This window comes from Chenopodium album, chromosome 7 (assembly GCF_948465745.1).
Source record: "Chenopodium album chromosome 7, dcCheAlbu1.1, whole genome shotgun sequence".
Lineage (NCBI taxonomy): Eukaryota > Viridiplantae > Streptophyta > Magnoliopsida > Caryophyllales > Amaranthaceae > Chenopodium > Chenopodium album.
The window spans coordinates 57,082,152-57,098,233 of NC_137840.1; the positions used below are offsets into that span (position 1 = coordinate 57,082,152).

General features: G+C 32.6%; 1 protein-coding gene across 1 annotated transcript; it reads left to right on the plus strand.

The window, feature by feature from the left end:
- Positions 1-4,143: 4,143 nt before the first annotated feature.
- LOC145639087 (uncharacterized) lies at positions 4,144-8,188 on the plus strand. The gene is made up of 5 exons (XM_081690231.1): positions 4,144-4,680; positions 5,668-5,742; positions 6,619-6,758; positions 6,908-7,045; positions 7,803-8,188. Exons 1-5 carry the CDS (start codon positions 4,419-4,421, stop codon positions 7,998-8,000), a joined length of 813 nt encoding a protein of 270 aa, XP_081546357.1. The 5' UTR covers positions 4,144-4,418; the 3' UTR covers positions 8,001-8,188.
- Positions 8,189-16,082: the final 7,894 nt, after the last annotated feature.

Below are 16,082 nucleotides of genomic sequence, written 5' to 3' on the forward strand. Positions count from 1 at the left end.
GTTGTGTCTCAGAGTTGGAGAAGAAATCAAATAAAACTTATCTTTCCACCCGGTCCACTTGGACACCTTGTCCAAACTCATCTAATACTGGGGATAAGGTGGAAAGAGTGTACCATGCCCTATGACCGCCTGGTGCCTTGCTCAAGTAATGCATATGAGCGAAGGCGGAGAAACTGGGAGCTATGTTCTGGAGCTCGCAGGCGGCGATGTAACTCAAAATGTTCACCCACGAGTTGGGGGTGAGCTGCCAAACTCCCAGATCATACCCCTTTAAGGTTTTCCTAATCCCGGTATGGAGGGGGAACCGGAGGCCGGCTTCTATAACCGCCTCGTAGCAGACAAAGTAGTGGTCTGCATTATCAATGTAATCGTCCCATGCCATTATTGCGTCAGCAGGTGGGACGGTCTTATCCCACCCCTTTTCCGAAAGGGTGCTTCTCTTTGAAAGCCCTGAAACCACTCTTTAATAGGGCAATGTCACCTGGTAGCATTCTAATCCTTTTAGGGTTGGGGTTGTCAGCGACTTTCGGCGGCTGCTGATAGTCAGCCGCAAAGTTATCCTGGTCAGAGCCAGAAGTTTCGGCCCTAGACCTTTCACCGGCCTCATCATAGCCGAATCCATTAGAGGAGGGGGCTTCCTCACCGCCTTCCTTCCGTACGCCTGAGCTCCCGGAAGTAGAGGGAGCCTCTTCATCAGAACCGCTCTCCTCCAAACCCTCATGTTCCCCATCCGGAACAATCTCATCGGCTGGCACTGCCATAGTGCGCCGGCTCCTAGACTTTCAGGCCGTCTGTTTGACTCTGGCCATTGTGTCCTGCACAGACACAGAGAGGGAGGAATTCGGAGATGAGCACATCGAATCTGACAGTCCAGAAAAGGCACCCCCTGTTCTAGACTCAGCCGTTCCGGGAGACCGACTGAGTGTCCTAGGCAGTGCCGAGTGTGTGGATTGAGAACTCATTTTAATTTCTAAACTATGTATACAGGCGGAGAAAGAATGTATACAAGTTTAAAAAGAGAAAAGCTAAAGATGGTACATGCGGTTACCTTACTTTAGCTCTGAGAAATCTGAAAACATCTACAGACGGTAAACCGGGTGTTGCAACGTTAGCACGCGAAAATCTGAAAAACTTTGACGCAGACGGAAGTAGAGAATCTCTCTCTAAAAATCTCTCTTTCTCTCTCTCTCTCTAGAAAGTCAAATGAAAATTAAGTGAGAGAAAGGGGGGGGGGGGGGTAAACTTCTATTTATAGAAGGTGAAAACGGGGGCATCCCCGTTTGAAATTTAAATTTTACTACCCGTTGTTACTGTTCACCTTTGATAGGTGGACATGTGTCACATGCCCCACGTGACATCCACGTGACCCATGTGAGGGGCAAATGTTTAGGGTAAAAATTACCCTAGACAGGTGTCCCAATAATTTAAGGCCACGTGTCAGGATCAGACTGACCTAAGTGGCCCTCTAGCCATTTGACACGTGGCTCCTTCAGATAGGTTCTGAAATGGCGGCCTTCAAAGGCCCAAATCCCAAGAGAACGCCGTAATTCGGCGCAGCCCACCACAATCTAGGTCAAGTGACCTAGATAGGGGCACATTCTCCAATGACCCTATAAATAGGGAAATATTTCCCCAATTTGGGGACACATTCAATCATTTATTACACCTACATTCTCTCTCATCAGAGAAACACCTGAGCTTGGAATCCAAGCAGATCCCCACCTAAATTTCCGCACTCTTTATTCTTTTTCAAGTTACTAACTTGATCTTCGGAGGCGGAGCTCCAACCACCCGGAGTCTCCGTTGTTTTGCAGGTACAACTCAGCCGGACCAATCTTTGTGACGTAACTCTCCCGAGGGACTAAAACACCCAAAACAACGCCCCTTCAATCTAGCTGACATACTATTTGCCCAACTATTAGCCTCAATCATCCTTGATGAACGTCCTTGAATCAAAGGCTTACGACCACGCTTGTTAGCACCATTACCACCTATATTTGTCATTTGTATAAAAATAATTTTTAAAATGAGGACAAAAACAACACAACAATGATGCTTTTATAGGCAAAAATAAAACAACTAAAATATGCAGTCTACACTTAAGTCAAAAAAATACTTAATGATAATAAGATTCACATTAATCTTTGACTTTAACATGCATGAAACTGATTCCCTACAAAAATCAATCAACATAATGTAATTGCATTCACAACTTACAACTGTAAATTCCAACTCAACACCTAAGTCAAACATATACTTAAGAATACATATAATGACACCTTTCACATTATGGCACTTTAAAATTCATAAAAGTACCTCAATTAGAAAAAGTATGACTAAATGAACCTATACATTATTATGGTATATATCATTACCATACAAAATTCCAAATTACTACATTTTTCCCTTAATATTGAATTATGATAGGCCCAATAGCCCTGATTCTCTTTGGGATTGGGCTTCTTTTGCTTCGGGCCCAAAATCACTCTTTTCAGTCTATAATCCATTTTTAACTATTTTTTAAAAAAGTCTTATATTAAAAATAAAACAATTTTCTTATTTGAACACTTTCTTATTTTCAGTGTATTTCACAATCTCTTTTTTTTCGTTTGGTCGTACCTTTAATTTGTTGGCCTTCTAATTCACTTTTTAAATGCTTCATAACTATTTTGCTTTTTAAGTATAAGTAATTTTTAAACCCTCACTTAACGGAAAATTACATATCCTAAATCAATTGTAGAAATAATTAATCAATTTCTTTTAACTATTATTCTTCTACTCATTCATGATCATCACTAAACCTCTCAAAACATTACGTTCCATCTATAGTAATAATTAAAGAAGGCATATATTTAATCAACATATACAATCTTGTGTATTCCCTACTAACTAAATCCGTTGATGAACATACAAACACCAATAAAACGATAATGAAAAGCTAATATCGATAACTTAGGGAACAGAACGGGTCCACAACTAGTAATGTTCAATATGTGAAATTTAAAATATTAATAAAAGTTGGTTGAGATAGTAAGTGTGTAACTTTTAGGGCCTGTTCTCTTCCGTTGAAATTCAGTTCAGTACAGTTCAGTTCAGCTCAGTTCAGTTCAGTTCAGTTCAGTTCAGTTCAGTTCAGTTCAGCTCTTAATTTATGTCTAATGATATTGCTAATGATATAAAGCCAAATTTCATTCTTTTGAGCTCTTATTACAACGACAACAACAACAACAACAACAACAACAACAACAACAATAATAATAATAATAATAATATCAACAACAACAACAACAACAACAACAACAACAACAACAACAACAACAACAACAATAATAATAATAATAATAATCAATAAGTAATAAATAATAATAATAATAATAATAATAATAATAATAATAATAATAATAATAATAATAATAATAATAATAATAATAATAATAATCAATAAATAATAATAACAATAATAATTGAAATAATAATACTAATAATAATAATCAATAAATAATAATAATAATAACAATAATAATAATAATACTAATAATAATAATCAATAAATAATAATAATAATAATAATAATAATAATAATAATAATAATAATAATAATAATAATAATAATAATAATAATAATAATAATAATAATAATAATAATAATAATGGGTTAGATACATGTAAGTGTTTTTGTGTTCTTTTGTCATAATACTATTTTATTTTTAAATTAAATAGTATATGTGTTTAAAATGTTTAGAGGTTTCAAGTTTTTAATATATTTTCCATAAATTTTATAATTATATAGTATATTTTTCGTAAATATTTTAATATGTACATTTGTACATACACATATGTATAGTAATAAATAATCAATAAATAATCAAAGATCCCTAATCCGTAGTTAAAAATCACTAATTAATAAGTTCAGTTCAGTTCACTTCAGTTCAGCTCAGTTCAATTCAGTTCAGTTTAGTTTAGTTTAGTTTAGTTCAGTTCAGTTCAGCTGAGTTCAGTCAATTGGAACAGACCCTTACTTGTTTGAAATTGAGGGTTTGAATCACCATTTATTTGTATCGATAGGTATTTATTTATATGTTGACGGAAGGTATTTATTTCTGGAAAGCAAAGAATAAAATTGAAAAAAAAATTGTGGTTGCAACACAATGGACCTACATTGTGAGATTCAGAATCTACGAATATGAAAGAAATACAAATACAAACTATCCACCGTTAATCAACTCAACTTCAAAATTCATAGATACCGTTAATTTCCCACTGAAATGTTAGTTTCTCCATTTTTCTCTTACTTCACGTCTTTAACAACCAAAATCCCTAATTCCCAAATTCCTAAATCCCTAATTTCAATCAAATTCCCCCAATTTCCGTAATCAAATTCAAAGATTATCTTCGAACTTGGATTTTTGGATGAAATTATGAGCCATTTGAGGTCAATTTGCAGACCAAATGCTGTGGTTTCTTCCTTTGTATGTTGTTGCAGAATTAGGGTTCATATTTTTGGCGCCAAATCATCATCTAGGGTTCCTTTTTCAAAACCTAGTTTAAGCTCGTTTCCTTCTCTTTCCTCCGATTCGTCGGAGTTTTATCGGAGTGAACCATGGTTGCGTTTGAATCATCGGAGATATGTTGCTCGTGCTTCCAATTGGACCGGCGAGAAATCTCCCTACGATGTTCTTGGTGAGTGTTTCTTTTATTCGATTACTTTCGTTTCGTGATTTTTGCTTTTGGTGTAGGGAGAGCCACGAAAGACAATGATGTAGACGGGATTTGATGATAGGAGTACTATGATAGCTAGCATACATTCTTTCATTTTGTGATTAAATGACCTTTTTTAATCGATTGATTATAATTTGTGATTGATTTAATAAGCTATGTTAGGTTGTTAAGGAAATTTTGGAAATTAATTATCTGCTGATTCGATCATGGAAATGTATTGTTGATTCGTAGGATAGAATTGGCATTGTACTTTTCGATTAAGCTCGGATATGTTATGTAATAGAGGATAGTGAAGTTCAATTTGCGGCTAAAATAAGTTTTGATTAGTTCAAGTAAGTTCATATATGCTCCAATTAAGTTTCAGTAAGTGAATTTCAAGTGAAATGAGCGAAGTCGTAGACTTTTGCTAGTGGCAATTGGCAGGTATGTGGTGAAGGTTGGAAAATAAAAGTGAAGTTCATGTTTGAAAATCCAGGAGATAGTGAGGAATGTGTTAAACTTATTTCATATAGGCCTCTTTTGGTTTGATGTAAAATGTTATCATGAAAAATGATTTTCCTATTTTTTTTCCCCATTTTCCTTTGTTTGGTTTGTGAAGGGGCGGAAAACAATTATGCCATTAGTGGAATATTGCATCCATGAGAGAAGCCACATTTTCCTTCCTTCTCCTTATCTCTTTTTTACTTTCGCTCCTTACATTTCCATTCCTATTTTTAATTTCTCTTTACTTTTTTTTGTTAGAACCAAACAAAGGAAAACAATCTTGCAAATATGGTTTTTCTTGAAAATATGTTTTTCGTGAAAACTAATTTTTCATTGAAAATGTCTTACTTCAAACCAAAGAGGGTAATGTGAGATGGCATCTTATTCTTATTTGACTATTTGTTTCTTATTTTGTGGCGTAATGTTTGATTGTCTAATTGCTATGCTCTTCTCTTTGTGTTACAGAGCTAGAGAGGGATGCAGATGAAGACCAAGTAAAAGTTGCTTATAGGCGCCTCGCCAAATATTATCATCCTGATGGTTTGTTTCTCTAGTCCTTACCTTGATTTTTCTTTCTTAATTTGATGCTTGTTTCATGGTTGTGTCAGTGAAAAACTATTCATTTACTTGGTTATACACTTATACTGTTGAATGCAATGCAGAGGTCTCAGCCTCTCAGGTATAATTTGTTTTAAGAATTGGGGATAAGCTATTTTAATTATTTGTAAGCTACTAGTTGAGACACAATTGTCAATTTGTCATACAAAAAAGTTTCATGTAGTTTTTATGCTTTGCAAAGTTAAAGCCGTTTTCAGCTGGTGGATGGTGCTTAACTGAACAAAATATTGTGCTGTCATATTTATATTCTGAGATTTTTTAGTTGTTGCTGATGGTTAGTTTTTAAATGTGAAGGCTTTTATACGAGTAATAAGATAAGTGCTGCATCTTTCAATACAGCACCTGAACAAATTATGAAAAATTTTGGTATTTGATAAGTAGCTGACTAGCAGGTGGATCCAATGCATAGCCATACCCTGTTTGTCCAAGTCGAATTGTTGGTATTCTTTTCTGGTGGTTAATCGCTGTGTCTGAGTTCCTGAGCTTCTTGTAGTTTTTGTGATATTGGTGTTCCTTGGCTATATCATAATTTATGAATATTTTACTCAACCGTTGGTGTAACTGCAAACTGCTTTTTAAATTCATCGTGTCATTGTCTCAATATCATAAACTTTCACCACTTATGCATATAGGAGTAATTGGACCCACTTGGAATGGATTAGAGACACGATGTTATTCAAATGTTGATTTTATTTTCTACTGTCAAATTTCTGCAAAGGGTAGCTGCTTTCCCTATGCTAGTATCTTCGTTAAAGGAGTGCTTATAAAATATGGTCTGATCCATTATATCTCTTGTAGTCTATGATGGTAGAGGCAATCTTGAGGAAGGTGAAACAGCTGAAACCCGATTTATTAAAATTCAAGCAGCTTATGAGCTGCTTGTTGATGGAGAGAAGAGGAGAAATTATGACATGGAAAATCGAGTGAACCCTATGAAGGTGAAATTTGGCTTACTAAATTATTGAATGAGAGTTACTCTATTACGTACAAATAAATAAATTCTGTTGTCATACTTATTTTCTCTGTCGTACTTTTTTTGCTTTTTGAAAAGTAGCAATATACTTATTCATTATTATGATTTCTATAGGCATCTGAAGCTTGGATGGAGTGGCTCATAAAAAAGCGAAAGGCATTTGACCAGCGGGGTGATATGGCAATTGCAGCATGGGCTGAGCAGCAGCAGCGTGAAATGAACTTGAGAGCACGTCAACGTGCTCGATCAAAGGTATTTTGTTTACTTTTCCTACTTTCGAATTGCAGTCAAAGACTACCTATGTCTTCTCCTAGAAGGATGATGTTGCTAATGTCCAGAAATTAAGATAAGTTAATTACAAATTAATGTAAGAGCAACTTTAAGATATTTCTATTGTGCTCCACCAAATACAAACTTTCTTTCCACCACTCCACTAGAGCCTGTAATATGCCATGCATTAGAGGACATATCCAATCTTTAAGATTGTCAAACACTCTACCATGCAACAAGATTTAGATAGGGAAAAAGAAAGTATTAAGGTCGAGTGTTACTATCTAGCAAGTATATGTAATATATCTACTTATCTAGCTTATATGCCCTTCGTTCCTAAACAATAGGCCACATTTTGAAAGTGAATTAGAATACCACAACTATAATTTCTTTTGTGCTATTTAAATTTTACTTTTATGTAGTGTTGTGACTTTATTTTATTGGAATCTTGGTTAAGGGTATATAAAGTAATGTGGCAATGTTTTAAAGTTACATGTTATGTACCTATTAAGTGACTGAATTATACAAGACATCCTAAAATATGAAAATCTTGCATACTCTGTATTATATAGGAATATTGAACATGTGATGGTAAATTAGTAAGGTTATTGCTTTGAAACCGTTGAGGCTTCTTTATTGCAACCAAATATTCAAGCATTTAGTGGACCCTTATCTTTTATATACAGTTACAGAGACATGTTATGTATTGTGAAATTATTCCTAATATAATGAGTTTCAGGTCGATCCTGAAGAAGAGAAGAGGATCCTGGCAAAGGAAAAGAAGGCATCTGTAGAAAACTTTCAGACAACTCTCAGGAGGCATACACTTGTTTTGAAGAAGCGAGACTTGATGCGCCGAAAGAAAGCCGAGGAGGAAAAGCAAAAAGAGATTCGCCGTCTGTTAGCCGCAGAGGGATTTGAATTGGAGGATGAGTAGGTAACTAGGTACATGTTTGTATGCAGTTTGTGTTCTTGTAGGTATTCAACTTATTATGTATACGTCTTCATTTATTGGCATAGTTGATAGTTCTTGTACAAAAATGTACATACATGCTGGAGAAGGCAAGCAGGGTATTTATTATAGAAAAAGAAAGGAAAGAAATGAAAAGGGGAGAATTCATGACATCTGAATTTATTACTCTTTCACCACTGCTGAAAGACTGCAATCTTTTAGCAGCTTCTTGTTGTCTAGCTGAATTGCTTACCCTGTACGCAATCGCTACACGGTGCTGTCTCGGAGGAGACAGTCTAGCACTGTGTGCACCGTACTTTAAAACAACTATGCTCTAGTTTTGAAACGAGCATGACCCTAGTGTTATAAACAACCATATATCTTTAATATGTCAATAAAAACAGGAATAATTCAGTTGATGAACAAAAAACATGATGAGTACAACCCTAGTAAAAGCATCAATAAACACAAAACTATAATAATCTTACATCAAAATAACTATAATAAAGCTCATATTTTTTAAGCTTTTTTTTTTTTTTTTTTTTTGGGAAACTTTCTGACAAGCATAGTTAAATGAAAGCATTAAAACAGTAGAGAGAAGAAAGAAGCAATGGAGTAGATGAATTAGTTAGAAGGAACATGGAAAAATTTGCCGTTGCACATGCATCTGTAAACAATAGGGCAAGACTCAGAAGCACATCTGAAGCTAACCATTACCCTCTTGCATGGGGAACAAACTCCACAAGCATGTGAGCAATCTGGCAAACTTGACCCCATTGGGTACACTTCTCTCCCCAACTCTTCTTTGCCGAGCCCCTATAAATGCAACAATAAAAAATATATATATATATATAAATATAAATACGGAGTATAAAATAAATAAAATAAAAACCTATTACGAGTATAAAGCATAAAATCCCTCGGATAAGATAATATAAGACAATGTTCTGTTCCCTTCATATTCACATAAAGCAAAGTTAAGAAAACAATAAATACGTTTAAATAAGTTCATATTAAATAAAAGCTAAAGTTTAAAATTAGAGGTATAGAACACATCGTTAATGTCTCTTTCCATTTTTTTTTGGCATATATAAGCCCAAACTGCTCAATAGATAAACCATTTTAAAATCAGGGAGTTGCTAGTTTATAAGCTGCGTCCAATCAACTTTGTGAACGATGCACCATTGAATTTGTTTTGTTAAATTAACTTTAGAATTTCTGCATGAAATTTTATAAACCCATATACTTCCTCCGTTTTTATTTTATTGCACCATTAGGACTTTTACACTATTCGCTTATTCTTCTTTGACCATCATTTGTGATTAATCCATTAGAAAAACATAGTCATGTGAGATCTAGTTAGATTCGTCTCAAAATCTACTTTTCAATTACCAAATTTTTATAATTTTTACAAAAAGTATAATTGAAGATATTAATAGCTAAAGTAATGCATTGGCAAGCGTGAAATATCTCTTGGTGCAATTAAAAAAAACGGAGGAAGTATAAGATTTTAATCAAAATAAGTTGAACACATACATATGTTAACCTAACTCCATAGAGAAAAAACCACAAATTTACAAATTACAATTAAAAGGCTTGGACCATAGTTAGGGGGGGGGGGGGTGGAACATTATTGGTTATTAAGTTGTGTGAGAATATATATCCTTGTAAAAACCACAAATTTACAAATTACAAGATTAAAATGCTTGGAACATAGGTAAAGAAAAAAAAAATATTGGTTATAATGGTGTGTGAGAATATATCCTTGTACTAGTCATTCTTTGACAAAGTTAAACTTGTAAAAATCAAATGAGTATTGGAATGCCTATGTTGTTATCATTTGCATGTACTATTCATTCTTTGACAAAGTAATTTGCAATTTTGCATGATGAATAATGCCAACAAAGGATGAATTTTTCACTAGCTCTAACTGAAATTATTGCAATTATTACCAATCTTTATTTAAAGAAAGATATATTACTAAAAGGACATTAAAAAGCAAAAATAACTAGTATACTATGTCTCATATCATGACGATAACACACCTTTCGGTTGGAGTAACTTTGATCCTCATTGACGGCTGTCCTTTTATGTAATTTAGCTGACATATCTACCAAAATAAAGATATTATTAGTATGACAATTATACATAATTTGAATAACAAAATATACATTTCAACTACACATAATTAAGTATATTTGTTTTTTCTAGCTATTTGTTGAAACTTACAATGTTTTGGTTTGGAATGAGTAGTAACTACGGCAGTAAGCAACACTAACATAAGTAATACCAACATATAGTACTTGTAGACACCAAGTGAGAATTTCATGTCTTTGCCCTTTTAAGGAAGAAAGTGAGAAGTAATTTTTTGGAAATATGGACTATATTTGGTAGTTAGATCATGTTGGAGGACCAAAGCATGAGGTAATGAAGGATATATATATATGTGTCTTTATTGACAAATGAGGGAATGAGGGCATTTAAATGTAGAAGGTACATTTACATGTTTCATTTCACATGATACATGCCCATGGCTTGATGCTCAAGGTCTTTTTGTTATACCGTGTCAGCTTTGTGTATGTTTGATTTTAATTTGTCAAATTTTCACCAAATTAAATAAAATTTGCATAACTAATCAAAATTTTAAAATATATAAGCTAATTATGAATAATGTAAACCACGCACTAAGGCCTTTGATAGTACATAACTGTTAGAGATATAATATATCGGAAAATATATGTGATATATTTTCCGTATAGATATTGTTATGAGAATAATATATTTAGTATATCTTATGTTAAGATATTATTTTGAGAATATATCTTTAGGGTTTATGGTTAGACGTATATCTTTTAGGAAGATTGTTTCCTATCTTATGATGAGCTTAGGTTTTGTATAAATACTCAACCTATTGATGAATAATAATCAAGCTATTCAATTCTCTCTTCACCCTAATTTGTCATGGTATCAAGAGCAGGTTAAATCTTGGGACCGCTCACAAAATATTTCCCCCCCTGCCGGTGGGTTAGAAAATTAAACCCCCCGCTGGGATTCAAATTTTTGCTTCCGCTATACAATATTAATACTCTTTAAATTTTTATTTTTTTGGGTTGGTACACGTTACCGGTGGGATTCATATGTGTATGTGAATTTTTTTTGGGGAGAATTTTTTTTTTGTGGGAGTATGTGGGTGGACTTCCTCCACTATAACACATCTTTGGAGATGAAGACATTAAATAGTGTTATGCTTGACGCAATATTTAAAAAAAAAAAAGGGTCTCTCTTGTGTCGTGAGACAAGATATATTTGGTTCTCCTTGTGCCGTGAGACAAGGTTTGTGAGTTGATTCGAGCATGATTTTGCTCCTTTGGATATGAGTGTGGTTTACTCTGAAAGACCAAGAGATTTGAGTGTGGTTTACTCTAAAAGACCAATAAAAGATTTGAGTGTGGTTTACTCTGAAAGACCAATAAGAGATTTGAGTGTGGTTTACTCTGAAAGACCAATAAAAAATTTGAGTGTGGTTTACTCTAGAAAAACTAATATTTGATTGGAGCTCGGTTTTGTTCTGGAAAAATAAAAAATTGTTGCAAGTTCGAAAAGAATGACGTTCCTGTTTGATTGAAGACTGATGAGTTCGAAAAGATGAACGTTCTCATCATTGAAGAAAAAAAAAATTTTGAAGGCGGCATCACAAGAGTGTGCATCTCGGCTTCAACAATTTGACGAATTTCCAATCGCAACGTTCGTGTTACTGCCGTTACGATTGCGGGAGGGTGTTAGAGATATGATATATCGGAAAATATATGTGATACATTTTCCGTATAGATATTGTTATGAGAATAATATATTTAGTATATCTTATGTTAAGATATTATTTTGAGAATATATCTTTAGGGTTTATGGTTAGACGTATATCTTTTAGGAAGATTGTTTCCTATCTTATGATGAGCTTAGGTTTTGTATAAATACTCAACTTATTGATGAATAATAATCAAGCTATTCAATTCTCTCTTCACCCTAATTTGTCAATAACCTACTAAACATTTAAATACATAAGGCTGCAAATCATGAGGGTAATATGCTCTTCTTGTGTTGGCCTTTGATGGTTAAGGCCCTGTTCTCTATCAGTTTATTTTCAATTCAGTTCAGTTCAACTCTAATTAATAAGTTTAGTTCAGTTCAGTTCAGTTCAATAAATGAGAACAGTCCCTAAGTGACTTAAGTCTGCCATGTTTACACCAAATAAGTTCAAGGAAGGCTCAGATTACTTTACCTTAAAAAATATTTCCTAATTTTGTTTATATTTCCTGATTTTGAGATTTTGAAATACTTATTTTCAGTAGCTTTTTTAATTTTATTTTATTTCTTAACTTTGTTGTTTGATTCAATAGATTGAAATGGAATACCTAGATTTCGTCAATATACAATGCTTTGTGAAGTGTACAAATTCTTAAATGGACCTGGTTCACACTAATTTATTGTGCACCACTAACATTAGAGACAATATGATTGTTTTATTAATAAAAAAAGGTCACTATATTAAAATAAAGGTTATTATGTTGAAATAAAAGTTAGTGTGACATTATAAAAGCTATAACAGCTTAACTTTTTTTAATGAAAATTTTAATATAATGGTCAATATGAATAATAAAGATCATAATGTTAAAATTAGGTATTATTCAACATAATTTCGTACTTTAAATTCATAATAATATTAAAGGTCATACATGTTTTAAAAAAGGTTACTATGTTAAAAATAAGGTTACTGTAATATAATTAGGGGTCACTATGTTGAATATAATGTCAGTTATGTGTGTATAAACCTTAGGTCCACAATAATATTGTTGTGGACCAGGTTCACACAAGATTTGTTGTGTGAAGTGAGATATTAATTGTAAAAGGAAAAATGAGATAGTATTTGTTGTGTTTAGATGATCTGATTTAGAATTTTCACTCATTTATCTCAAAATGAGCAAAATCTAATAAGTATATTTGATGGTTAACAAAAGTTTTATAAATTTGAATAATTGAACTAATTTTTTTTATGTTAGTTTTAATTGAATTTATAAAGTTTCTTATTTATCTCAAAAGAAACAAACATATTATGAGTCAGTTTAGTTTAAATGAGATAGTCTTTTGAAATTTTTTGCTTATTTATTGGTCACGAAATTAGCCAAATCTAACAAGTTGGTTGTTCTAACTTTCAAAACTTTTGCCTCAAAAAAAAAAAAAAAAAAACCAAATTGCTAGTGGTTATACCTAATAAGAATAACCGGTTATATGGTATATGAATTATTGTTTTATTCTGATACAATAATGGTAGATGTAAAAACAATAAAAGTGGAGTAATATATAGTGGGATGGGTAAAAGTATGACAATGTTTACCGTTAGTCCTTAAAGTCCTAAAAGATAAAAGAGTATAATTAAATGGCCTGGTACAAGCAAGAAAAGATTAAATGATAAAATGAAGTAAATAAATACAGTGCAATAAATAGTTCAAATTTTAAAGACCCTGAGCACAATTCACAAACAATCATCCTAGTGGCTCAATAAATTTTTTTTTTTTTTTATTACTACGTATTTTATTTTTTTGTGTTTTTTGTTGTTGTTGTGTTTTGTGGGAGCATCTCCTTGAAATATCACTAAAACTGAAATGCTAGTGGAAGTTGTATGTTCTTAGCTATGACAAATTAGTAATTAATTAAATAAAATAATTGCACCATGTATCTAAGGGTGATAATCGAGCCAGCCAAAATTGAGCCAAGTTTGGCTCATTAAACTTTAATTTGAACTCAAGCCATGTTTAGATTAAAATTTCACATTCAAATTACCATCAAATCAAATTTATGTTGATTATCAAAATTGTAACTTCTTTAATATTTTTGCTAAAATTCTTGCCCTTATTAACAATAACGATTTACTCCATAATTTTTATTTGGAGGCGAACTATGTTGTGCTTAATTCATGAACAATCAAGCTGAGATTAAATAGTCCATGAAATATTTAGGCTCATTAGCACTCCTATAAGCACCCTCAGTGAATCATATAGTGCTCTCATATTTGAAAATACTCATTATGTAATTCTATCATATAAATTGTCTCTCTTACTAAGATTCACTTTTTTTTTTTTAATTTTCTTCTTGATTCTTATTTAATACAACATAGAGGTTTGGAGGAGAAACATATAAGTATCCATTTTAATTGTAATTAATTAAGTCCGGACTCACACAATGCTTCACACCTTCTCACAATATTTGTGCTCAATGTCGTCATTCATGTCACCAAGAAGTACTTGACATGAGATGGATGTGGTTTATTTATGGAAATGCTTCTTATAAACGTGAATTTCTGAATCAATTCATGGTTTATGAAACTTACAACATGTCTGACTCAATTTATGGTGATATTCTTGTCTTGTTTGCATTTGCAAATTCTCAAGGCTTCAGGCTTCAGGCTTCCCGCCTTTTTTAAAGCATCCCATGTAGCTAGTACACTTGTAGTACCGTTACACTTCAATTCAACTTACTACTAAATTAATGCAATATATATTATGTAGGTCCAAAATCTCCAAATTTATTCCAAAAGTATTTATGTTTTGTAACACTACTGTGCCATTTCTTCTATGTAATGCAATTCAGTGTAGAATCATATCAATGTATCATGGTGATTTGGTATAATAAAAGTTCAATGTCGACCACGTAAATTAAAATTCAATTGCCTATGGACGAGATCAAACAACTGCTTAGTCAATGTATCAACCGTACAACAAATTATGTTGTAATTATCAACAACTTATTGAATAACTAGAGATTCCAACGCGCGCGATGCACGCGATATAGCTAGGCTTTTGACAAGAATTAATACCGATGTTCTTTATGCCTTATGCTTGTTTATGTAATATTTTATTAAAATTATTTACATATACACGATAAATGTGTTAGATGTTGTGTGGTTGTGCAATGTTCTAAACTTTTTTTTGTAAGGATGTTCTAAACTTTAGTTAGACTACTTTGTAATACCCTAAATTTTTCTATTTTAAGTTTCGAGGACGAAACTTGTTTTAAGGAGGGTAGATTGTAATACCCAAATATTTTATGATATTATATTGCATATTTTATATAAAAAAATAATAGTTATTTTTATTTATTAAATAACTTTCCTAATTTCATATTTATTTTATTTATACTTTGGAAAGGTTTAAACCCTATTTAATATCTAGTAGGACTCTTGTTGCTTTGAGACTAAAAAAAAAATTGTCGTCATTTTTCTTTGGCAGTGCCGCCAGTGCGTGAAACCAAACCAAACCAAAATTTGATTCATCTCTTATTATTATCTATATGATGAATTAGTGGCGGACCTAGAAATTTGACAATGGGGGGACAATTTCGATAATTCAACTAACATCACCCTGTTTTTAAAAAACGAGTACAAAATGTAAATAATTCGGGTACATACTTGTTTAATACTAAAAAGTTATAATCCCAAAATCTATTGAATAATACAATTTGGTTACATACTACTAAAATATTCTCCGAGTCTTCATTTTTTGAAATCGATCAATGATATCTTCATCGGGGACTTGCAAAAACACTTCTTTCTCAATGTAAGTAGCCAAACAATCATTCATAAGTTGATCACCCATACTATTTCTCAATTTACTTTTGATGTATGTCATTGCCGAAAAGACTCTTTCAACACTTGCCGTAGCAACGGGAAGAATCAACATTAACTTGATAAGCAAATGAATAAGAGGATAAGTTTCATGCAACTTGGTTTTGACAAGCATCTTTGAAAGAGAATTAATGTCATGCAAATCTTGAAAATTTTCATCATCTAACATGATTTGCTTGAACACTTCAAGTTGATCATCAAGACGCAACAACTCATTATGTGAAAAGTCTTCCGGGTACAAAGAAGCAAGTTTAAGCACCTTGTAAAAAAAAATGGACAAGTATTAATATATAATAACAATAAGACAAGTATCTTTTATACTCCCTCCATTTCATATTACTCGCAACAATTACTAAATATGGGTGTTTCACATTACTTGCAACAAGTTATTT

What these genes read in the sequence shown, in the direction of transcription:
- LOC145639087 (XM_081690231.1), top strand. Translation starts at nt 4,419, where the DNA reads ATGAGCCATTTGAGGTCAATTTGCAGACCAAATGCTGTGGTTTCTTCC. An exon ending in ATCTCCCTACGATGTTCTTG is followed by an intron (nt 4,681 to 5,667) that starts GTGAGTGTTTCT and finishes TTTGTGTTACAG; the next exon opens with AGCTAGAGAGGGATGCAGAT. An exon ending in CAAATATTATCATCCTGATG is followed by an intron (nt 5,743 to 6,618) that starts GTTTGTTTCTCT and finishes TATCTCTTGTAG; the next exon opens with TCTATGATGGTAGAGGCAAT.